This window comes from Podarcis melisellensis (assembly GCF_964234715.1).
Source record: "Podarcis melisellensis genome assembly, chromosome: 4".
NCBI lineage: Eukaryota > Metazoa > Chordata > Lepidosauria > Squamata > Lacertidae > Podarcis > Podarcis melisellensis.
Window position 1 is genome coordinate 97571598 of NC_138531.1, and position 16746 is coordinate 97588343.

The 16746-nt window shown below is 46.6% G+C and overlaps 1 protein-coding gene across 4 annotated transcripts in view; it reads left to right on the top strand.

Moving 5' to 3' along the window:
• The window catches only part of RELT (RELT TNF receptor), an 89637-nt gene that overhangs the window by 38214 nt on the left and 34677 nt on the right, over nt 1–16746 (top strand). For all 4 annotated transcript variants that reach the window (XM_081909958.1, XM_081909959.1, XM_081909956.1 and 1 more), the window contains 3 exons: nt 7662–7744; nt 13564–13671; nt 16443–16621. In XM_081909958.1, the coding sequence (XP_081766084.1) occupies nt 7700–7744; nt 13564–13671; nt 16443–16621 (332 nt within the window). In that variant the 5' untranslated portion in view covers nt 7662–7699. The remainder of the gene's footprint in view (nt 1–7661; nt 7745–13563; nt 13672–16442; nt 16622–16746) is intronic.

Below are 16746 nucleotides of genomic sequence, written 5' to 3' on the forward strand. Positions count from 1 at the left end.
GCGCCAGAGTTTCGGCTTCGAATACGGTTTGTTTGTTGATTTAAGGGACCCTGATGTTTTAACAGCAAAGCGTCATGCAGTAATGATCCTCAACAGTATCTTCATAAATTGCTTCACCTTCCAATTTTTATTTTTAGATTTTATTCATCATTTTCCGCTTTTACAACAAACATATGTAAAACTTCAACGCATCCAATATATTCTTTATAGCCACTTCCTTCCTTATCTGTGGTTCCTTCTATTTTATCTTTACTACTGCATATCCAAGTTAATTCCGTATTTATTTATTTTCTCTTAAGAATTTCCTTCCATATCTGGCTCAGCTGCTCATCTTACATTAATCCTGGTCCAACAGCACTGGCTACCGATTAGTTTCCAGGCCCAATTCAAAGTGCTAGTTTTGACCTATAAAGCCTTAAATGGCTCAGGACTGCAATACCTCAAGGACCGCCTCTTTCCATATGAACATACCCGGACCCTGAGATCATCTTCTGAGGCCCTCCCTTGTGTGCCTCCTCCTCAAGAGGTCCGGAGGGTGGCAACACAAGAACAGGGCCTTCTCTGCGGTGGCTCCCCATCTCTCCCCAGGGGAATTCACCTGGCGCCTTCATTATATACCTTTAGGCACCTGGCAAAAACTTACCTTTTTAACCAGGCCTTTGGTTGATCTTATTGACATCCTATGCCTTTTTAAAATGTAGTTCTTTTGGGCTTATTGGATTGTTGCTTTTATTTTTGATTATATATATATAGCGGTTTTTGTGTTGATCATTTCTGTGAACCACCCTGAAACCTCTGCGTATAGGAGCTGTATATTAATTATTATTATTATTATTATTATTAATGGGGAATAAGTCTCAGTTGCTACTAGCTGTGATAGAGGCTACGCTCTTTCTGAATTCTGGAAACTACAGGAGGGGAGAATGCACTTCTGTTTAGCTCCAGTGTTAGAAGCACAGATATATAAGCTATTCGCCAAATAGTGCCTTAAACCTAGGTTATGGGCACTGCAATGTAAAGTCTAGGGGCCTCTCCCTCCCAAGTTTGCAAAGTCAACACGATAAAATTCGAAAAGCACAATGTTTTCCCACTTTTTTTACTGCTAGTGGATTCCCTGGGGTTATTTCAGGTGTAGTTTGTGGCCTTTTGAAAAATGGAAGCCATTAACCATTCCAAATGGGACGCAGGGGGCACTGTGGGTTAAACCACAGAGCCTAGGGCTTGCTGATCAGAAGGTTGGCGGTTCGAATCCTCACGACAGGGTGAGCTCCCGTTGCTCGTTCCCTGCTTCTGCCCACCTAGCAGTTCGAAAGCACACCAGTGCAAGTAGATAAATAGGTACCGCTCCGGCGGGAAGGTAAACAGCATTTCTGTGCGCTGTTCTGGTTCGCCAGAAGCGGCTTAGTCATGCTGGCCACATGACCCGGAAGCTGTACGCCGGCTCCCTCGGCCAATGAAGCGAGATGAGCGCCGCAACCCCAGAGTCGGCCACGACTGGACCTAACAGTCAGGGGTCCCTTTACCTTTTTAACCATTCCAAAAAGAAAGCATCTCAAATAAAAGGAGCAGCCTTGCTTGTGGGATTTCCCACAGACATCTGGTTGGCCACTGTGAAGAAGAAGAAGAAGAGTTTGGATTTGATATCCCGCCTTTCTCTCCCTTTAAGGAGTCTCAAAGCGGATACATTCTCCTTTCCCTTCCTCCCTCACAACAAACACTTCTGTGAGGTGAGTGGGGCTGAGAGACTTCAGAGAAGTGTGACTGGCCCAAGCTCACCCAGCAGCTGCATGTGGAGGAGCGGAGACGTGAACCCGGTTCCCCAGATTACGAGACTACCGCTCTTAACCACTACACCACACTGGCTCTCAGTGAGAACTCAATGGGCCATGGGCCTGGTCCAGCAATGCTCTCCTTGCATTCTTAAGCCCAAGACATGAGCACAGCCTTGGAATGAGTGCAGAGTGGACCCCCCTGCCCTTTCAAAGAAGCCCCCGCTATCTGCACGTGCCTTTACAGCATCGCCTTGAGAAAAAAAGCGTGTTTTCTTCCCCAGCAAAACACCTCCAGATGCTTTTCTCGTGGGACTACTGGCTCCTTAATTAATTTCAAGGGATGTGCCTCTGTTTCTTCTGGATCGACAAAAGGGATGAGGAAATTAATGCAAGATACACAGAGATGGATTAAGTTTGTTATGCAACCGCTACCCAGAAGGGGCTGTTTCCCCGGGGACGACAGGAGCTTGCCTAGGACTAGGACGCGTCCCGCTTCAAGGGGAATAGGATTGCTTATAGGGTCACAGAATTGTAGACAGCTGGCCGCCCAACCTCTACTTAAAAACCTCCAAGGAAGGAGTCTACATCCTCTCAAGGGAGTCTGTTCCACTGTTGAACAGCTCTTACAGCCAGAAAGATCTTCCTGGTGATGAGTTGCAATCTCCTTTCTTGTAACTTGAAGCCCTGGGTTCGAGTCCTACCCTCCAGAGTAGGAGAAACGAAGCTTGCTTCATCTTCCATGGGATCTTTGAAGCTATTTCGTGACTGCTGTGATCACTGCAGTTGGTGACAGCAGCCACGAAATTAAAAGATGCCTGATTCTTGGGAGAAAAGCAATGACAAACCTGGACAGCATCTTAAAAAGCAGAGACATCACCTTCCCAACAAAGGTCCGTATAGTTAAAGCTATGGTTTTCCCAGTAGTGATGTATGGAAGTGAGAGCTGGACCATAAAGAAGGCTGATCGCTGAAGAATGGATGCTTTTGAATTCTGGTGCTGGAGGAGACTCTTGAGAGTCCCATGGACTGCAAGAAGATCAAACCGATCCATTCTTAAGGAAATCAGCCCTGAGTACTCACTGGAAAGACAGATCGTGAAGATGAGGCTCCAATACTTTGGCCACCTCATGAGAAGAGAAGGCTCCCTGGAAAAGACCCTGATGTTGGGAAAGATGGAGGGCACAAGGAGAAGGGGAAGACAGAGGATGAGATGGTGGGACAGTGTTCTCGAAGCTACCAGCATGAGTTTGACCAAACTGCGGGAGGCAGTGGAAGACAGGAGTGCCTGGCGTGCTCTGGTCCAGGGGATCACGAAGAATCGGACACGACTAAATAACAACATCATAACTCCTCTCAGTATCCTCTTTTTCCAAACTGCTGCCATCCAGCAGAAGCAGATTTAGGGAAACGTGATTGGTTCGGTTGTGCTGAACGCAGAGCCTTGGGGGATGTTGCCATTATTATTTGAGAGGCAAGCTGGTGCTGGATTTTGGTGGCGCATGGGGCGCCGCTGAAATTTGAGACTCCAGAGTCTGCCACTAACTCATTTCTACACAGCCTCTCACCCCCTGCTCTCTGTTCCCTGGCCAGGCAAGAGAGAGGCATTAGCAGAGCTCAAGACCCCATTTCAGCCAGGTGAAAAAACACTCAAGAAAGGTGCAAAAATGGCAGACTCTCCAAGTGTCTCTATTTTCCAGGGACGGCCCTGGATATACAGAAAAGGTCCCAGTTTCTGATTTTATCTGGGAATGTCCCGCTGTTCCTTAAATGTCCCTATACCTGAAGGAGCGTCTTCACCCTCATTGTTCAGCCCGGACACTGAGGTCCAGCTCCAAGGGCCTTCTGGTGGTTCCCTCCCTGCGAGAAGTGAGGTTACAGGGAACCAGGCAGAGGGCCTTCTTGGTGGTGGTGCCTGCCCTGTGGAACACCCTCCCTTCAGATGTCAAAGAAATAAACAACTATCTGACGTTTAGAAGACACCTGAAGGCAGCCCTGCTTAGGGAAGTTTTTAATGTTTGATGTTTTATCATGTTTTTTATATTCTGTTGGGAGTCACCCAGAGTTGCTGTGGAAACCCAGCCAGATGGGCAGGGTAGAAATAATAAAATTATTACTACTACTCCTCTGTGATCAGAGATCTGCACTGGCTGCTGATTTTCTCCCAGGCCAAGTTCAGGGTTTTACTATTTGTATCCAAATCCCTTAACAACTTGGGACCAGTTTACCTCCCACCGTTCCACTTAGTGTAGCAGCATCTATACTTTGGAACTCCCTGCCACTTGAAACCCAGCCACATGGACAGGGTATAAATTATTATTATTATTATTATTATTATTATTATTATTATTATTATTATTATTTCATCGGAGATATGTTGGAGGGTATGGAGTTATGCAACCCCCGAGCCAAGGAGATAAGTAACTATGCAACCTTTACAAGACCTCTGAAGGCAGCCCTGTTTAGGGAAGTTTTTAAAAGTTCTATTATGTTTTTATATATGTTGGAAGCTGCCCAGAGTGGCTGGGGCCACCCAGTCGGATGGGATGGGAATAATAATAATAATAATAATAATAGTACAGTAAACGAAAATGCCTATTTTCATCAGAGAAATGTTGGAGGGTATGTACCTTCCCTACTCCAGACAAACCTATGTTCTATCCTCGGTACAAGCTGTAACCTCACAACACGACACTCGAGCCGTTTGACACCATCCTTGGCAGTCCTGCTGCCTGAAGTGTGTCCAGTAGCCGGCACTTGGGACAAGCGTTCAGTCTGTCTAACAGCCAAGCCGGCCCCAGCTCCCGACCTCGGCTCCTGGCCCTGTTCCCAGGCTGCAACTCCAGGCGGTGCCAGGACCACCTGGCATCCCGAGCCTTCTGTGGGTGAGCTCAAAGTGTGCCAGATGTGAAGGGGAAGGCTGTTCCTCCGGGGGAGCCAATCGATCAAATTAAATGAATGCGCGGTCATTTCATTGTGGGCTCCTTTCGGCCCAATTATCCTCCCGCGGATCGTTCTTCACAGCCGCTGGGTTGGCCGAGGTCGCTTTTAATGGCGCAAAGTTCTTTTCAGGCGCGGCACCGGCGGACGGTTTCCGAGAGCTTCGTGTGCAATTATTTTGGAGGTGACTTTAGGGAGCTTTGGCTGTCTTGAGGAGACTGGAGAGCCTGCCAGTGGCGCTATAATGGGAACTCGCTGTTCCCCAGAGAGGATCCGTCAACCCTTTGAGACTTGCTAAGTCCTACTTTCAGCCTTGCTTTTAGAAACTTGGAGATATGTTTTTTGCCAGCTTGGCGCCCTTCGGATGTTCACACCAGTCGTTTTGCGCATTTGCACCAGGAAAAAGCTGCCGTCTGTGATCCGTGGAGGAAGTGCAAATTAGACAGGTTTGCATGCGTTTGCCTTAAGCAGGATTTTCTGCTACTCTGTAGGGGAAGGCCGGGGACTGCAAAGCACCAAGGCCATACTAGCGAAATCAAATGCAAACCTTAACCATCCAATTTTCCCCAGGGCATTGAAGCTCATTTCTGCAGCCTTGAGGATGAGAGGAATGGTCTCCCTTGGGTGGTTGTAGACTCTCCTTCCTTGGAAGTTTTTAAGCAGAGGTTGGATGGCCGTTGGTCATGGATTCTTTAGCTGAGATTCCTGCATTTCCGGGGGTTGGACTAGATGACCACTGGGGTCACTTCCAACTCTGATTCTATGATTTTCCTCCCTCTCTCATAAAACTCAGTGGGGTCATCCAGCAAGCATAGATGTTGGAAGATTCAGGACCCACCAAAGGAAAAACTGGTTCATGCAGCACAGGGTAGAATTTGGGGATTTGGTCCTCAAGATGCGATGGTGGTCCTGAAAGACCGGCATTGGCTCCCAGTACGTTTCTGAGCACAATTCAAAGTGTTGGTGCTGACCTTGAAAGCCCTAAACGGCCTCGGTCCAGTAGACCTGAAGGAGCGTCTCCACCCTCGTCATTCAGCCCAGACACGGGGGTCCAGCGCCGAGGGCCTTCTGGCGGTTCCTTCACTGCGAAAAGTGAGGTTACAGGGAACCACGCAGAGGGCCTTCTTGGTAGTGGCACCCGCCCTGTGGAACGCCTTCCCATCAGACGACAGGGAAATAAACAACTACAGTGGTACCTCAGGTTGAGAATTTAATTCGTTCTGGAGGTCCATTCTTAAGCTGAAACTCTTCTTAACCTGAAGCACCACTTTAGCTAATGGGGCCTCCCACTGCTGCCACACGATTTCTCTTCTCATCCTGAAGCAAAGTTCTTAACCCGAGGTACTATGTCTGTAACCTGAAGCGTCTGTAATATGAAGCGTATGTAACCCGAGGTACCACTGTATCTGACTTTTAGAAGACATCTGAAGGCAGCCCTGTTTAGGGAAGTTTTTAATGGTTGAAGTTTTATCGTGTTTTTAATATTCTGTTGGGAGCCACCCAGAGTGGCTGGGGAAACCAAGACAGATGGGCAGGGTATAGATAATAAAATTATTATTATTATTATTATTATTATTATTATTATTATTATTATTATTATTATTCGGGTCACCAGCTTGGATGGCTTTATCAAAGGATTGGGTCCCAACACTTTGGTTCTCCAGATGCTGCCGAACTACAACTCCCAGCAGCCCCAGCAAGTATGGCCAATGGCCAGGGGCGATGGAGATTGTATTTCAGCCACATTTGGAGAAAACAAGGTCCTACACACCTGGCTTGGACAAAGGCTGCTTCCAGAGACCCCATCTATGGAGCACTCAATTTGCTTGCACAGAGATTAGATGATGTTTGCAGAGAGGTTAGATGATGTGACAACAAAAGCGTTAATCCCGTGCTTTCCGGTGCAGTTCTCTGTTACTTTCCTGATCTAAAAACATGTCTGACCTTTTGGGGGGGGAATGCAAGCCCTCTCCCAAGAACCATTGCACAACTTGAATGTGCAACTTGACAAATCCCACTTGAAAGCAGCAGCAGCAGTCCGGAAGCCTCGTTGAGGACTGGGCTACGATGGTCTTGCAGTACCTCCCAATATTTCAGGCAGTATTCCTTTCAATACTGGGGTGCGGGTGGCGCTGTGGGTTAAACCACAGAGCTTAGGACTTGCCGATCAGAAGGTCGGTGGTTCGAATCCCCGCGGCGGGGTGAGCTCCCGTTGCTCAGTCCCTGCTCCTGCCAACCTAGCAGTTGGAAAGCACATCAGAGTGCAAGTAGATAAATAGGTACCGCTCCGGCAGGAAGGTAAAGAGCGTTTCCGTGTGCTGCTCTGGTTCACCAGAAGTGGCTTAGTCATGCTGGCCACACGACCCGGAAGCTGTACGCCGGCTCCCTCAGCCAATAAAGCGAGATGAGCGCCGCAATCCCAGAGCCAGCCACGACTGGACCTTTATTCCCTTGAATGCCAGCGGCTGGGCATCCCAAGTGTGGGTTGTTGCACCTAAGTCCTGATTGCAGGCTACCCCATAGACATCTGGTTAACCCCTGTGAGAAACAGGATGTTGGACCCGTCGGGTTTTTTCGGTCTGATCCTCCACAGCTCTTCTCTTGCAATCGGCATTTTGGCAGAGAAGCTTTCCTTCAGAACTGGAAGGCTCTGAGGCATTGAATGACTTCAAAAGCACCTGAACCCACATAAATAAACCGAAGAGGGGAAGCGTTTTTGACTCCCACTGCTGGAGGAAGCCTGTACATTTCCCGTTTCCTTCTCTTTAGTTTAAATCACAGCTGATAAGTTTCCTGTGCAATTGACTGTAATTTGCAGGGGTAAACAGAGCTGTATGGGGGATGGAGGTAAACACAGCTCATTCAAGTGAGCTGGGACCACAGCCTGTTCGGAGGAGAGTATAAAAGGCTGGGCCTCCGTCAGTAAACTCTCTGTTCTCTGCCCCCCGACAGCTTCGTTTTGCGGCTGCTTTGAAACTGAACCCCTCAAGATGAAGAGGACCCTGATGTTCTCCCCAGCCCTCAGCCTCCTGATGGTAAGTGTGATTTTTCCTGCATGACTTGACTTTGTTGCCTCTCGCGCCGTGTGGGAAAAGTGGTCCCAACAGCGTTTCCACCGGCAATCTCAGCCTCCACTGCTTTGCAAATATTTCCCTTTCTTTACCCAGATTGGTAGTAAACCTGAGGATGTGATGGTCTATTGGCAGAGGGAGGAGGGAATCAAAGATTCCCTGCCTGTGGATAAAATCCACATCAGCCAAGCAAGGCATATTACTGGCTCTTTACTGTTGAAAGACCTACATTGGCTCCCAGTACGTTTCCGAGCACAATTCAAAGTGTTAGTGTTGACCTTTAAAGCCCGAAACAGGTCTTTAAAGACCTGAAGGAGCGTCTCCACCCCCATCGTTCAGCCTGGACACAGAGGTCCAGCTCCAAGGGCCTTCTGGCGGTTCCCTCCCTGCGAGAAGCCAAGTTACAGGGAACCAGGCAGAGGGCCTTCTCAGTGGTGGCACCCGCCCTGTGGAACGCCCTCCCACCAGATGTCAAAGAGAAAAACAACTATCTGACTTTTAGAACACATCTGAAGGCAGCCCTGTTTAGGGAAGCTTTTAATGTTTGATGCATTACTGTATTTTAATATTTTGTTGGAAGCCGCTCAGAGTGGCTGGGGAAGCCCAGCCAGGTGGGCGGAGTATAATATATTATTATTATTATTATTGATCAAGGACAGTCTGGATTAGTTGCAGTTTCCGGGTCACCTTCTAAGGTAGCCCCACACAGAGCGCATTGCAGTAGTCCAAGCGAGAGAACTACAGTGGTGCCCCGCAAGACGAACACCTCGCAAGACGAAAAACCTGCTAGACGAAAGGGCTTTCCGTTTTGGAGGCGCTTCGCAAAACGAATTCCCCTATGGGGTTGCTTCGCAAGACGAAAAAAATCTTGTATCCCCATCCCTTTTTTCGCTTTTTTCGCCCTTTTCTTAAGCCGCTAAGCCGCTTATCAGCTGTTCCGCTGATAAGCCGCTTAACAGCTGATCGCTGGAAGCCGCTTGACAGCTGTAGCGCTAATCCGCTAAGCTGTCAATGGGCTTGCTTCGCAAGACGAAAAAATCGCTAGACGAAGAGAATCGCGGAACGAATTCTTTTCGTCTAGCGAGGCACCACTGTAGATGGTCTTAAAGGCCCCCGCATTCTGCAGATATTCAGACGATCTTGGCCACCTCCCTTCTCCTGATTGCTGAGTTTCTCAGAGCTCTTAGAAGTCTGCCTGCGCTGGCAAGAACTGACTCACCGCCAGTTTAAGATGACAGAGCAGCCCCCTGGCATAATGACTGCCCAGGCAGCATTTTAGAACATGTGGCAATGTGGGTTGCAGTTCAGACCTGCCCATTTTGTTTCCTTCCCTTGGAAAACTTCCCCTTGTTGGCTGGGGTCCCGTACACGGCCTGCCCGCCCCCCGCCTCAGTCAGGAGTCTATTTTGGGAAAGAGGGCGAGAGCAAAGCCCAGCTGGCCAATCCCAAGTGGGGTTTAAGTGCAAAGACATCGATGGCTTCAAAGAGACTCGTCTGTTGGGTCCTCCTGGGTTCCCTCAAGGTTGCCATCTGGACCTGTCGTGCCCAAACTCTCTGCCAAAGAACATTTACAGGTCAGGAAGGAACTGCTGGTGCTACAATAAATCTTCCAAATATTAATCATGAGAAGCTCCTGGAAGGACAAAGTGTTTGTCTACAGAGGGGGGTCCAAGTCAATGCATTTCTGGACCTCGACTCTTTCCTTAGGACAGGTAATGGTCCCCTTCTCTGTCTTGGGTATGAGTTACAGATAGGTAGCCGTGTTGGTCTGCCATAGTCAAAACAAAAAAAATTCCTTCCAGTAGCACCTTAAAGACCAACTTAGTTCTTGGTATGAGCTTTCGTGTGCATGTACACTTCTTCAGATATCTGAAGTATCTGAAGATATCTGTGTATCTGAAGAAGTGTGCATGCACACCAAAGCTCATACCAAGAACTAACTTAGTTGGTCTTTAAGGTGCTACTGGAAGGAATTTTTTTTGTTTTGGGTATGAGTGGTGGAGCATTTAATCACCCCTGAAGCAGAGATGCAACTGGAGTTTGTGCTGTGCCAGAGGAGGGTGGCTAATGCCTCTCTGTATGAATCACTGTTCTGTATATTGGAAGAAGCAAAGATCAACAGTGGCAAAGCAATGATTCTTCAACATCAACTTCGCTGGACTGGTCATGTTGTGTGGATGCCTGATGATCGTCTCCCAAAGCAACTACGCTATTCCGAACTTAAAAATGGAAAGCGTAATGCTGGTGGTCAACAACAGAGGTTTAAAGACTCTCTCAAAAAATGCAGTATAAACACCGACAACTGGGAAACACTGGCCTGCGAGCGCTCCAGTTGGAGAACAGCTTTTGCCAAAGGTATCATCCTGTCCCCCTATCTGGAAAGGAGGCTAGCACAGAGCTGCGACTCATACTTCTTCTTCTTTGGCGATTCCTTGTGGCCGAGTAAGATTGTCTTCCATGAACACGGTTTTAGCAGTGAGTCCTTAAGTGACTGTGGAGGCCAATTCTGGGTCCACACGTCCTTCCACAGTGGGGACATAGGTTTCTGGGCGGGAGTTGATCATGGTAGAGGTTTGCCAAGTGTGCCTTCCTCTTAGCATGTTTCTCCCTTTCGTCCTGAGCCCGAGCGTCTTCAAAGCAGGAGTTGTAGAGTTAAAGGGACCCAAGGGTCATCTAGTCCAACCCCATGCAAGGCAACCCCCGATTGCCACCTTCTCCTCCTCCAAATACTTCAGAGGTTGCGTCCACGAAACCTGGAAAAGTCAGCTGAATGGGCGTCTGTCTTTTGTGCCACTGCTGCATTTCTGGGTTTTGTTTTGGTTTCGTGGTGTTGTGTTTTTTTTACTGAGTCAGAGGGATGAAAAGTTTACTTTCGTGATCTGCGAAGCTGCAATTTGAGGAGATCATTGATGATGCTCCAGTTCCCAGATTCATGCTTGCTATGGTCCTTGGCTGTGGGCCAAGAAAATCACTTGTGGTTCCCAGAAACTATTATCTGGAGCCTTACTGCACCCAACAGTGATGGTAGCAGCCATTGATAGCCTTAGTAGTAATTCATCTACTTCTATAATTCTTACTTTGCCTCCTGTTCTGGAGGGTAGGACTCGAACCCATGGCTTTGAGTGTTACAAGAAAGGAGATTCCGACTAAACATCAGGAAAAGCTTCCTGATAGTAAGAGCTGTAAAACCAATTTTAGAAATGTACCCAACGTAATTAAAATGCACAATAAAACAATTCTATCCATACGTTGAAATCCTCCGTCATTAAATTGTGCAGTGGAGACGAGTCATTAGAAGAGGATAAGAATTAAACACAGCAGTGAAAACAGCTAGCTCAGGAAGTTCAGGTCAGAAGATCAGGGGACCGATTGCCTTAAACAGATGCATCTTTAAGAGCCGGCGGAATGCCAATGCAGATGGGGCATCTCATATTCCTCCCTGAATCGGTCTAATCCCTGCGAACAAATTCCATAGTTTCACTGTACTCAGTGTGGAGAGATCCTTTCTTGAGCAAGCAGTTCGTACAAAGTCTCCCTGAGCTCATTCTCTATTTCCCGGCATGCTGTGGTATTTCTTTCGCTGCGGTTTGCTTTATGGGCTGGTTTTGTTTTTAATTATGCTGTAATTTTATATTTTTATTGCAACCAAAGGTTCTGGCATCGGTTATCTGGCTCTGTAGCATCTGCTCCCAATTCTTCCTTTTTGTAAGTTTCCCTGCCTTGAACTTTCCCCGTGCCTCTTGTCAAATGAAAGATGGGTGCAGTTGCCCTCGGGTACCATGCAGGACGCGGGTGGTGCTGTGGGTTAATCCACAGAGCCTAGGTCTTGCCGATCAGAAGGTTGGCAGTTCGAATCCCTGCGATGGGGTGAGCTCCCGTTGCTCGGTCCCTGCTCCTGCCAACCTAGCAGTTTGAAAGCACATCAAAGTGCAAGTAGATAAACAGGTACTGCTCCGGCGGGAAGGTAAACGGCGTTTCCGTGCGCTGCTCTGGTTCACCAGAAGCAGCTTAGTCATGCTGGCCACATGACCCGGAAGCTGTACGCTGGCTCCCTCAGCCAGGAAAGTGAGATGAGCGCCGCAACCCCAGAGTCGTCCGCGACTGGACCTAATGGTCAGGGGTCCCTTTACCTTTACCATGCGGGACACAATCCTGGTTACAGTGTGGACAAAAACCTACCAGTCTGGATGTGTATGGAATTGGGGACTTGGGAGAGAAGGCATCTAGTCCATCTTTTCAGGAAGCAAAATCCAGCTTTGTAAGGGAAAGAAAAATCGCAGTCATTTGGCATCACCTTTCTTCCATCTGCTTGCAGCAGAGACTTATAAAAACACACAACCACAGCAGTTGTCGACTTCTGGCGACTTCATTGCATGCAAGACCGACTCTGGAGCTTCTCAGTCTTTCAGGAGGTCATGGTGTGCCTTTTAGGAGTTGTTCAACTGTAAAACGGGCTCCCTCATGAGGCAGTGAATTCTCTCTCTCAACACCATCAGAATGGCTTCCATTTCAAGATACATCTTTTTTTGTGTGTTTGTATTATTTTTATTAAATTTTCTGTTTTACACTTTAGAACGTTCATTTAAACAACCTCAAAATGTCAGTGACTTCCCTTCTTCTCTTTCCGTGGTTCATTTTGGATATCATAAATCCCTGCATATTTTACACAAACTAAACCATTCAGTAGAGACATCACCTTGCCAACAAAGGTCCGTATAGTAAAAGCTATGGTTTTCCCAGTAGTGATGTATGGAAGTGAGAGCTGGACCATAAAGAAGGCTGATCGCCGAAGAATGGATGCTTTTGAATTATGGTGCTGGAGGAGACTCTTGAGAGTCCCATGGACTGCAAGAAGATCTAACCGATCCATTCCTAAGGAAATCAGCCCTGAGTGCTCACTGGAAGGACAGATCCTGAAGCTGAGGCTCCAATACTTTGGCCACCTCATGAGAAGAGAAGACTCCCTGGAAAAGATCCTGATGTTGGGAAAGATGGAGGGCACAAGGAGAAGCGGACGACAGAGGACGAGATGGTGGGACAGTCTTCTTGAAGCTACCAGCATGAGTTTGACCCAACTGCGGGAGACAGTGGAAGACCAGGAGTGCCTGGCGTGCTCTGGTCCAGGGGGTCACGAAGAGTCAGACATGACTAAACAACAATAACAACAACAACAACAAACCATTCAGTATTCCATTACTGCATCCACCAGAACTTATTTACCGTATTTGTCGCTCTATAAGACGCACTTTTCCCCTCCTAAAAAGTAAGGGGAAATGTGTGTGCGTCTTATGGAGCGAATGCAGGCTGCGCAGCTATTGCTGAAGCCAGAAGAGCAAGAGGGATCGGTGCGCACTTTCTTGCTTTCTTGTTTTTCTTGTTTAGGTGCGTCTTATGGTCAGGTGCGTCTTATAGAGCGAAAAATACGGTGCGCTGTTGCATTTATCTTAATGCTGCCCACGTTTTCAGGTGTACACAATTTCCCCCCATATATTCAATAAACGTTTCCCAATCTTCTCTAAACGTATGTTCTTCTTGTTCTCTTATTCTATATGTTAAGTTCAGGTTACCAGGTGTCCCCGGTTCCCTGGATTTGCAAATCTGTCCCCAGACAAATTCCGTCCCCGGAATGTCCCCAGATTTGCAAATCTGTTCCCGGGAAACGTGGCAGCGGCAGCCTCAGCAGCCTGGAGACAACCTGGTAGCGCAGTTGGCTCTGGCTGGCTTCAGGAGCTGAACACTGCGGACATCAGAGTGCCAAATTCTCTCCCTTTTGCTTTTTTCAGGCCTTCTTCTGGCATCAGGCACAGGCATGCGGCAGTCAAGAGTACTGGAGTTCCAAAGGCTACTGTCTCCCTTGCGAAGGGTGTCCTCCGGGAGAGGAGCCAGACAGGGTAAGCAAACCTACCTGAGATGTTTCCGAATGCCTGGCCTCTGCAGCGCAGCTGCATCAGTGCTAAACGGGTGCTTTCGTTTTCATTCATCCATTTAAAATCAAAGTTTCTAGTCCCTATGGATCTGAATCTACTCTTGGAGATACTTGATGCTGCTCTTGCGAGGCGGGGGAACCTCGTGGCAAAGCCTACTGGGGTTTCCAAAACCAAAGGGGTTGCTGAATTATATTTCCCCTAAATTATGCAATTGTTTGCGTCATTTCTGCAGGCAGCACAGTTCAGCACCGAATCAGCATCAACATTTATTAATGCCAAGAGCTTTCATTCACAAAACATGCCGCTGCCTCAATATGCATTCATAATAATAATAATAATAATAATAATAATAAGCAATGCCAGGTTCATAGAGGGAAATGGCTTAATTTAGAAAATGTTCCTCTTTCGGTTTTGGATGCAGAATGAGAAACTGTAGTATTCTAGCATTCTTGTCTGTTTATGCTTTCACCTAACCACGGGCAATTAGATGTGTCTGACAAAGCTACAGCCTGAAGGTTTTACACTCGCAATTTTTAGTTTTGTTTTTTATGTTGCAGCATGCATGTCGTTCTCAGAACGGGAGCTCCGCAAAGCTGAAAAGGCGAAGCATGCTGGGCCACATTTTTGTGGCTGTTCTTTTTAAGCGTTCACTTCCAAATTGCCGTCGCGTTAGCACTGTTTTCTCCTAACTCCAGGCAGCTGTGTTCTGTAAACAAGACAGCCGTTGAGCAATGCGCCTTTCTATAAACCGGGCCTACTATATTAACTGCCGCTTATTTTTCTTCCCGATGGTTGCAGTCCCTTTAGAGCAGGGTAGATTTGATTTAAATCAAATCGACTTAAATCACTAGTCAGTAAGACTGGATTTAAATCATTTTTTTTTACAGAAAGACTCATTCTTGCTGGTATAATCTTAATATTTACAACCAGAGGAAGGTTTCATTTTTGGAATAATAAACTTTCAGAGTAGTTTTTATAGTTGTATCAAAAATTACTGATTTGGTTATATTATTAAAAATACATGACAGGTAATTATGAAATTATTGTGAGGTTTAATAAGTTAACTGTTTATATTTGGGCAACTTTTCTGCTGTGCTTTATTGGAAGGAGAAAAATAATCATTTCCTTAATAACAATTTATTTAATTAAAACAATAACATTATAGCATATGTATCCATGTTTGTTAACTGATGTGGTTGAACATGTTTAAAAAACAAAACTTAGATTGAGTTTTAGTACACATGAAAAACTTAAAACAAATCCTTATTTCCTGATGAATAGCCTCTGGACTATAATGTAACTTAAAGAGAAAACTATCTTTAGCAAGATTTTTCCTCCAAAAGTATTTTATTTTAAAAATCTGATTATTATTTTTTTAAAAAAATCCGATTAAAATTGTAAAAATCCAATTATTTGAATTTATTTTTTTAAAAAAATCATTGATATTTTTTTTTATCCACCCTGCTTTAGAGTCTAGACCTTTAGACTATACAGAGCTGATGCTCAACAGCTTCTTCTCTCTTTTTTGCCACAATCTGATTTCCTGCTTCTCCGTCCCAAATCCCATTTCCCACTACGAAGGCCGGTAGCAAAAAAAAGCACATCCAACTTCAGCTGGGAGGAATCTTGTGCATTTCATTCACTATTTGCAACGTTCAAGCCCAGAATCCAGCCTTTTAAAAGGCTACCCTCTCGCCCACCTCGCGAGTGTTGTGATTTTTGTGCAGATTCCGCCACATCCCAGCGGCGGATGTCAGTCCAACAGCTGGAAGGGAAATGAGGTAGAAGGAACTGCACCCCCTAACTGGTTGAGCTTGTGGCATCTTAACCTTTAAAGCCCTATGCGGCCTAGGACCCACGTACATACGGAACCGCCTCTCCTGGTATGCCCCGCGGAGGACCTTAAGGGTCCACAAAAGACAACACTTTGGAGGTCCCAAGTCTCAATGGTTAGATGGGTCTCAACCAGGGCCAGGGCCTTTTCAGTACTGGCCCCGACTTGGTGGAACGCTCTGTCACAAGAGACCAGGGCCCTGGGGGACTTGACATCTTTCTGCAGAGCCTGCAAGACAGAGCTGTTCCGCCTGGCCTTTAGTTTGGACTCAGTCTGACCCTTATGTTTCCCCCCGCTTATGGTTTTGATCTATGGGCTACTTTTAAAATGAGGCTGCATTTTAAATTGTATTTTAACTTGTATTTCAAATTGTTCCCCCCAACATTATGTTTTTACTGTGATTTTATTGTTGTTAGCTGCCTTGAGCCTGGCTCTGGCCGGGGAAGGCGGGGTATAATTTTTATTATTATTATTATTATTATCATTATTATTATTATTATTATTATTATTATTATTATTATTATTATTATTTTATTCTATCAGAATGGATCAGAAACTAGCCAAGCTATCTAGCCCCCTCCCCAAATCTAGTATGTATCTCACCTTACTTTTCAGCCAGACCAAATTTTTAAAGGGAGCACAACTTTATTATTATTATTTTAGTATTATTATTATCACTATTATATTTGCAACGTTCCAGCCCAGAATCCAGCCTTTTAATAGGGAACCCTCTCGCCCATCCCACGAGTGTCGGGATTTTCATGAAGATTCCGCCACATCCCAGCGGCGGACTTCAGTCCAACAGCTGGAAGGGAAGTGAGGTATAAGGAACTACACACATCCCTGCCTGGTTGAGCTTGTGGCATCTTAACTCTGCTTTTTCTTTGATTTCCCACCCTAGACATGTGGCTATGGGAAAGGACTGGGGATGATTTGCAAGGCTTGTTCTGCGGGAACCTTCTCTCCCAGCTACGGGCTGGAATTCTGCACGCTGCATACCCACTGCGAAGCCAAAAGGAGGGTTCATGCCAGCCCTGGAACAGCCGTTGCGGACACCTTGTGCGGGGACTGCATGCCCGGGTAACGCTGCTTATTGCTTTTACTGTCTATTCTCTTGCAGGGCAGACACACCTGCGCCAAACCCTCCCGCGCTGCGGGCAGCGTTGCAGCTCTCTGGCAAACATGGAACCTTGTATGAGAATCAA